Source organism: Tigriopus californicus, chromosome 5 (assembly GCF_007210705.1).
Source record: "Tigriopus californicus strain San Diego chromosome 5, Tcal_SD_v2.1, whole genome shotgun sequence".
Classification (NCBI taxonomy): domain Eukaryota; kingdom Metazoa; phylum Arthropoda; class Copepoda; order Harpacticoida; family Harpacticidae; genus Tigriopus; species Tigriopus californicus.
Genome location: NC_081444.1, coordinates 16,010,396 through 16,018,617, shown reverse-complemented (window position 1 = coordinate 16,018,617; position 8,222 = coordinate 16,010,396). Strand labels below are relative to the sequence as shown.

General features: G+C 44.3%; 1 protein-coding gene across 1 annotated transcript; it reads left to right on the top strand.

The window, feature by feature from the left end:
• Positions 1-4,467: 4,467 nt before the first annotated feature.
• Positions 4,468-8,211, top strand: LOC131881322 (coiled-coil domain-containing protein 186-like). Its single transcript, XM_059228160.1, has 6 exons — positions 4,468-5,232; positions 5,697-5,909; positions 5,990-7,124; positions 7,187-7,479; positions 7,743-7,892; positions 7,963-8,211. The coding sequence occupies exons 1-6, from the start codon at positions 4,744-4,746 to the stop codon at positions 8,017-8,019; spliced, it is 2,337 nt and encodes a 778-aa protein (XP_059084143.1). The 5' UTR covers positions 4,468-4,743; the 3' UTR covers positions 8,020-8,211.
• The last annotated feature ends 11 nt before the right edge of the window (positions 8,212-8,222 follow it).

Sequence of the window (8,222 nt, the reverse complement as noted above, 5' to 3'; positions counted from 1 at the left end):
GAACAAAAAGCTCAATCCGATCGACCAAATCCGAATTTTTTCACCAATCCCAATCCGATCGGATCAGATGCACAACTCTAGTGAAAGATGCTGGGTCTTAAAAAGCTCGACCTTAGTGGCAAACTAACGATTAAGTAGCAGAAATTAGTCTGTAAGTACTATCCATACTCTCCGACAAAAAAAAAAAATCCATTCACTCAAAAACCAATTTAAGCACAAGCTCAGAGTTCGAACAAGACATGAAAATCAATGCACAAAAGCTAACTTCAGTTACATACTCTTCCAACATGTATGAAAACATCTTCAACACCTTCAAATGCTGAACATTCTGAGGTATCTTTATATATTTAAAATTTGGAATAAGGTGAACAGTTTAGGAGATCAGAAATTTTTGCTTCCGTTCTTCCTTCCCTAGAAGTCCGTGGAAACTCTTTGTTGGAACACCTATTATTAATGGCGATTACTGACTTCAAACTCACGACCAAGTTTAAAGGCCCCCCCAACCAAACTGAATTCGGCTTAGGTGGCAGTCAAATGAACATCCAGGGTGAATAGATTTTTTCTGTGTTCTTTTTTGTCTACAATATCAAATTGACAAGAAAAGTTACATTTTTTTCAAAATAACACATAACAAGGTGGTTCGGCTGTAGTGTGTCAANATAACACATAACAAGGTGGTTCGGCTGTAGTGTGTCAAAATAACACGTAATAAGGTGGTTCAGCTGCGGTGTGTGTGTTTTAGGGAAATTAAATTGAAACTGAGGTCCTCACTTTACATTACGTGGGCAAGTCATTTTCTACTGAAATTGACTTGACAACTGGTTCAAACCACTTGCACATGAAGACTTACTTCGAAACCATTTGTTGAATGGTGATGATTGTTTGACACGGAAGAGCAATTGATTAATCACAATAGTCTTTGAAATAACTTCAATCTAGATGTAACATCCTTGACCGCGGCCCAGTCAGATATGTTAGAATGCAACGTCAGAGGAAATAATTCACACATACATGTTATGAGCTTTCCCATATTAACTTAAAATGGAATATAAAGAAAATGATGTGTGAAGACCACGCTACCAGGCTGGTATGTTGGGAAAGAGTAGAAAATTTGGAACTAAAGAGGTTTGAGCGCTTTGAGTATCAATAACCGATCAAGATATCAGCACAAAGACAAGAAGTAAGGTGAGTTGAAAACATAGACCTAAAATTGACTCTTATTGTCGAACAAAATTAGAAACATAGCACTCATAGGGGATGTCAAGTAAAGGAAATTCAAGCAAAAATGTGGTCCGGCACCCTGATTTTGGGCATTTTTGGGAGAGAGAACTAAGACAAACATCACAATCACTTTGCACCATTAGCCCATTGAATTATCAATAATTGAGTGATTTTGAGCGGAATTGTGTTACTAAACCCCACTAAATGAGCATGTTTGATGTTAATCAGTGAACGCACAATCAAATTGGCTCAATACCGCAATGCTAATTGCCTAGACAAGCATGTAAAATGGAAAAAATGTCAAAATCCAATGCATGCACAATGCGGTTTGGCTGGGCATGTTGTCTTTGATTTTACTCCATGGAATAACGTCAGTTGTCCATGAACGCGTTTACTTGACTAGCCCTATACTTCCTGAACGCTGTGATCTGGCAAATCGAGACAGATATTTTTCGGAAATCATAGGTTAGTCACGCAACCTCTGCTTTGAAAGAACATATTTCTTTGCAGGCGGAATTCATCACAAGGCGACTCAGAATGTTCCTCTTAAGATGAATCTGAGCAAGAAGAATGAAGAAGGAAAAAATAGTTAAGCCACACTGATGGATTGAATTGTCATCTATCAGGCATATTTTTTTACCATCACATAACTCGGAGGTTGAAAAGCCAGATTGGGTGGTTTAGAACTCGGCTCTGAAAAAGAAGCTTACTTTGATTGGCTTGTACATGGATGACAACGTGTGTTAGGACACCTTTGGTCCAAACAGTTTCTGATCAAACAAATTTCATTTTCTTCCGTTGCTTGTCATTGATATGATTGTTAAGTCTGATATCAACAATTTGTGACTAAAATACAATCCTCTCAGGCCCAAGAGGTTTACCATGTCCTTAGGGTGAATGAAAGGATGCCAAGGCACAATTGACCTTCAAAATAAGGGACTCAGTTGCCAAGAGATTGCCCAAGATTTAAGGCTCTTCACGTTTCAAACTACATCTTTTTGGGGATATCAATAGTCTTAAAAGCAGTCCAAAATCTAGACATCCAAAGTCTATACATCCAAAGTCTATATGAATAAAAGAATAAAGATATTTGTAAACTTACTTTTGTGATAAATTTATATGCAAGAAGCTATCTTACATTTACTCCCTCGGAACACAAACTATCATCACTGCAAATTTCAATTTTAAGAGCTAGAAATTAGAACAAATGAGTTTCACCAGGAGAGTAAAAAAATAGCAACAAGTAACAAAATTAAATCAATTTTTCCCTATTTTTTCAAACAAAAAATGCAATCCCAACTTTTTCAAATAGTGTAATTGTAGCAAATCAAAAGGAGTAAAAAATACTTGTTACTTTTCTCTATTATAACTTCCAATGCAGCCCTTCTTTTTTTATTTTTTCTCTCAGCAACTGAAGACTTGAGGGTGTTGTGGCCAATCTTCCCAAAAATTAACAAATACTAGACATTACCCTCAATAAGAATACATATGAATATTTTGTTATAATCCGTATTGAATAGGAAAGGTTGGTATTGAAAAATTGAACCTGGTTTTTCTTTTTCTTTTTTTTTCTTGCGGGCTTTCCTTTAACTGCTGCGATTGAAATCCCAGCAGTTCAAGACGAGAAATTTATTCATTTTACTATTTTATTATATTACGAATTAGAGTTGGCTGATCAGACTAACTGTTGAATATAAGGTTGATCGGGAATTTTAGTCAAAAAATTGTCCAAGTCTGACTTAAATCCTGCTACGGGATCAATGCCTAGATGAGCCCTACAAATATTTGAAGGCAGCAAATTGAACAATGAAGGAGACAAAAGAAGAGTGTTGGACTTCATTGCTTGAACTAGCCTGCATTCTCAAGGGCTTGAAGGTGCTCTCAAAACACAGGTTAAGCCTCATCGGTCTCTACAATTGACCCTAAATCCTGGGTTAGGACAAGGCTCATGAAAGCTTTTGAAAACGATAAGTATCAGATACCTTTTGGTTTGTTGCAACTTTGAAAGTGTTCTTGCCTTTGAATCTTGCATTGGCAATGCTTCATAGCGTTGCCTGTCATCATGGTTAAAGTCTACCTGACTAACCCTCTAAGTCTACCCAATCAAATTTATTGTTGGACCTAAAGACATGACACAAAGCAAAAGTATCAGGTATTTCACCAACAAGAAAATCTTCTTTGATTTAAATACGTGTCTGAAAGTTCTAGACTTTTTTCATTTTCTGATTGATGTGCACAGAGTTATTAGGCAAAAAGTGTTATTAACTTCAAAATGTCTGATGCTGTTATTTCAATATCACGGTTTTCAGCGTTCTGCTTGCTAACTTTATGAACCTTCAACAATCATTAGCCATCATCTATATGCAAAATTAATTCTCTGAGAATCTACTTTGAGGCACAACTCCTTGTGTTTATCTATTGGCACGTTTTGCCTTTTTGCTAATATTTGCCCAATGGGTTTCATTCTGTGATGGCAAAAATTAGCGTTGAATAAATATATGTCACTTTCTGACGCCATTTCCTGGCTAAAAATGGCTGTTAATGATTTCTCATCTCTGGTTTTCATTTCACTCCTCTCCCTTTGACATGTTTTGGCCAAAAACATCCCTTTCATTTGCTAGAAATGTGAAAGTATGGACAAGATATGGCAAGAGTTATGAAAAGTAGGCCATTTAGTGTTCTTTGTTAAGTCAATTGTAACCCGTAACGGCATAACATTATTATGGGGAATGGTTGTGTAATGAATGTGTGAATGTGTGACTAGATTGACCACTGAATGAACATGGTGGGTAGCTGGAAATTTATCAACATATGTGTCAGAATGCTATATACCGCATTTTGGTTACAATGATGTTAGTCCACTGAAACATGTATCACTGTGTATGATGTGGGGGTGTTTGTCACTCTGTAACATGTTGGCTGACAGAGATGGACATTTGGCTCAGGCATGGATGCTTTGGGTCTGGCATTGGAGAATAGTGTGGTTGTCCCTGAGAGTACCAAGACTGGCGGGTTTGAACACGATTGGAACCCAGCACTACGTTTGAGCACTAACATGTCATCCCTATGACATGCCTTTCGAGAGTGGCCTATGTGGGCGTGGGAAATCTTGTTTGAACTTGGACATTTATAATTGACGAACGGAATGGCCCATTCATGAATAACGCAACCCCGGAACTCGCACAACGAAGAAAATGATCCAGATTCTAGCTTGACAGTTCGAGAGGCCAGGGGCAATCGTCGCATCGTCGCCTCCCGTCATATGCTAGCTGCCTTCCATGTCATGGAGCGTCCATGTACTACAAACATATGACAGACCATCACAGACCATCACAGACCGATCTATCCAAGAAAACACGATTCAAGGAGGCGAGCCATCCATCATCCATCATCGATTGGCTGGTGGTGCCCCAAGGGATCCACGCTCAGCCTCAGCCTGAGCTTCACGCCCTGATCCCCGTCTCCGTCTCCGTCTCCGTCTCCGTGTACTGAGCCGTCAAGTCAGTTAGTCAGTTCATTAGCATGATGGACATGATGGAGGCCGAGACGGACCTGGTGTCCCCAGAGACTCAGGCGCCGGCCGCCTTACCACACACCACAGAGCCAGCCCATTCAGGCCCCACTTCGCCGGGGTCTTCGGCGGGGTCTTTGGCCGGGTCTTTGGCCGAGGTGGACTTGGGCTCAGCGTTGGAGCCTGGGACACCGGATGGGATGTCTAGGATGTCGACCCAGGCCCAGACCCAGGCCGACCCGCAGGCCCAGGAGGCGGTGGCGCCGCCCAGTCCGGGCGTGACCGCCTGTCCGAGCCAACTCGAGGCGTGGGAGCGCGAGCGCGGTCAATTAACGGCCGAGCTCTTGGCCCAGCAACACAATGCCGACAAATTGGAGAAGGCGCTGGCCCAAATCAAGGCTCAACTCCACCAACGAGACCAGGCCTTGGAGGCCAGCCAGCAAGAGGCCGACACGCGATATCAAAGCCTTCAAGAAGAAACCCGGGCTCGAGTCCAGCAGGTACGACCCGGACCACCCGTCCAGGGGGTTCAGCCTCGGATCCATCTGCCATGACATACATGTAGACTTGAGACCTGGTTTGTAAGAGAGGGGCAGAAATAGAAGGATTGGCCTGGGGTCGAACCACCATCGCCATCCTGCATATGAAGGAAGGTGCCAGTCCCACCATGGACAATGAAAGCGCTAATCCAGGACGCTCAACTCGAAGTTTAAGGCCCATACCATTCTTCCATTGAAAAGACACTACTGCCCTTTAAGAGTAGCAGACTGGTGTTGTCAACGGCAGATTGAAAATGAAGAGCCCATCCCACCCTACATGATGATTGACCCTGAAATGTAGTCAACCTAGCCATCGAACAGCCGGAGGGCTAGTGCCAGTCGAGATGGACGATGGTCGGTGTCCAATCTCGTCCTGGCTGGGCCTCATTGGGGGAACGTGTGACTAATGATTTGGGTCTTTCCAGTTCAAGCAGCAATTCCAAGCCGCCAATCGCGACAAAGAGGCCATGGTCATGAAGTACGCCTTGGGTGAATCCGAGGTTATTCGCCAAAGAAAGGCCAAGGAAGATGCCGAACGCAAGCTCAAGCTCGCCCTCAAGGACAACGAAGATCTCCAGGCTAGGATCAAAGTTTGCCAAACGGATCGGACCAAAGCTCAACAAGTAGCCGATTCTCGCGTAAGCCTGCCGGCATGATGACCCCGCCATCCTTGGCAATTTGTTGGGCTTTGGGCCTCAACTCTTTTTTCGCTTTTCAGCTCCAAGATCTGACCGCGTTGCGCAAGGATATTGACCGTTGGAAGGAGGAGGTCCGGGTCCAAGAGTCCAAGGCGTGCGCAGCCTCGGCCCGATTCAAGGCCGAAGTCGATGCTCATCGAGAGACCCGGGATCAACTCGATAACACCATCCAGCATTTGACCGAGACCCGACAAGAGATCGAGCTCACCCGCAAAGAGTGCCAAGACTTTATGAACAACATCCGGCAAGACGAGCAGAATAAAGTGCGATTGGAACAAGTGTCCCAAAAAGAGCAAAGTGCCAAATTGATCATCGATGCAGCCGCCGCCACGGAATTAGGCTCCTTGCGAGACAAGTACCACAAATTGATCGACGAGAATAACGGGCTGTCGGTTCGGATTCAGAAATTGGAAACCGATCGACATGAGAGCGATGCGCAAATCGCTCGCCTCAAAGACATGGTGGCTTCGCAAAAGCGAGAGAATGGCGGCCTCATCGCTCAAGTGGCCGAACTCGAGAGTCTCAAGCTGCAGCTCCAAAAGGTACAGGACCAGTTGGAGGCTAAAGCGCAGGCGTGTCGAGATCTGGAGGTGGACGTGAATGAGCTCAACGCGGACATGAGCTCGTGTCGACTGAAGGAAGCGGAATTGCTCGAGTTCACCCAGAAGCTCACCGACAAGAACGTGATCCTCCAATCGAGTCTGGCCGCCCTCGAGGCCAAATCCAGTGCCTTGGAAGGCGAGCACTCGAGGTTGGTGGCAAAAATGGGCGAGCTCGAGATGGCGTGCGCTCAATTGGGCGTGGAATTGGACGAGGAGAGGCGCAACCGGAGGCTGGAGACGGAGTTGTTGGTGAAGAAGTTGGCCGAGGAAACACGGCGCGTGAGTGTCCTCAATCAAGAGACCCTGGATGCCCAGAACGAGGTCACGGTGCTCAAGCGGAAGAACGCGGCCAGCTTGAAGGAGCTCACCAAGGAGCTTCAGATCAGTCAGAAGCACCTGGAGGCCCTGCAAGGCGGATCGAATCACGACATGGATTCCTCTTTGAGTCCGTCGTCTCGAGCTTCATCGAGTGCCTCGCTCAACAATCCGGATCACTCCAGTCCCAATGGATTAGTGATGATCTCCACGGCAGCCGCCAACAACCATTTGCAGAGCATCCCCTAGAGTCAAGAGCATTCCAACGGCCTAATGAGCCCGTCAAACTTTCATTCCAAGGTAACTCGACCAATGTTTTGTTTCCCGATGCTTCTGGATGGTTCAAGTCAAACCGGGGTTTTCCGTTTGGATTTCAGAAGCAAGCCATGTTGGTACCTGATAGTCAGGTCATGGTTGAGAAGATCCTCAAGCTTCAGGGCAAGTTGGCCAAGAAAGCGGAGAAGGTCGAGTTCATGGAGGAACATCTGTCGACGCTCTTGGAAGAGATCAAGAAGAAGAACAAAATCATCCAAGGTTACGTGATGAATCAAGAGCCCGGGGCCCTCACGCCTGAGGCCATGGACAACAATAAGGTGAGTGATGATTCGGTCCATCAATGACAACCCTCAACACACGGTTCATTTCTCGTTCATCCACCTAGCTGGCCATGATCAACAGAAAAGTTCACGAAGAAAAAGAGGTATTTGGGAGGGCACATGCACCTGTTTTGATGTTACCCTTGTTTGATGTTTGCCACTTGCTCACATTTTTCTTCTCTTACTTTGATTTGGGTCTCGCGTATTTTAACAACCTGGTTTCCTTTCTAACGCATTCGCTCGACTTTGTTTTCTTGCAGAGAAAGATCTCTCAGTCTGGCGGAATCATGGCTTCCCTCTACTCTTCCAAAACAAGTGATTCTAATATGACTCTGGAGCTCTCATTGGAAATCAACCAGAAGCTCCAAGCAGTTCTTGAAGATACCTTGCTGAAAAATATCACGTTAAAGGTGAGTAATGCACACGAAAAAATCCTTGGATTGTTCTTTCACTCCTCATTAGTTTACTTTCGCTCCTTAGGAAAACATCAACACCTTGGGCAATGAGATCGCTAAGATTGCATCCAAACCAAGTTGAAGAGATATGATCTGAAAATTTTTATTGATCTGACCAACTCATCTGTGATCCCCTGTTCTGCCGTGAATTCTGTTGTCTCACAAGACTGGCACAGAAGTTGAATAATCATGGCCTCGATGTTAATAAAGTGTTTGTTATTACCAGAGTCTACCCACTACTACTACTACACCGTAGACTACCCCATGAAAAAGTGCGAATAAATT

Coding starts and splice junctions, on each gene's coding strand:
- LOC131881322 (XM_059228160.1), top strand. CDS start 4,744: ATGATGGACATGATGGAGGCCGAGACGGACCTGGTGTCCCCAGAGACT. Junction 7,480..7,742: donor AGGCCATGGACAACAATAAG/GTGAGTGATGAT, acceptor GTTTTCTTGCAG/AGAAAGATCTCTCAGTCTGG. Junction 7,893..7,962: donor TGAAAAATATCACGTTAAAG/GTGAGTAATGCA, acceptor TTCGCTCCTTAG/GAAAACATCAACACCTTGGG.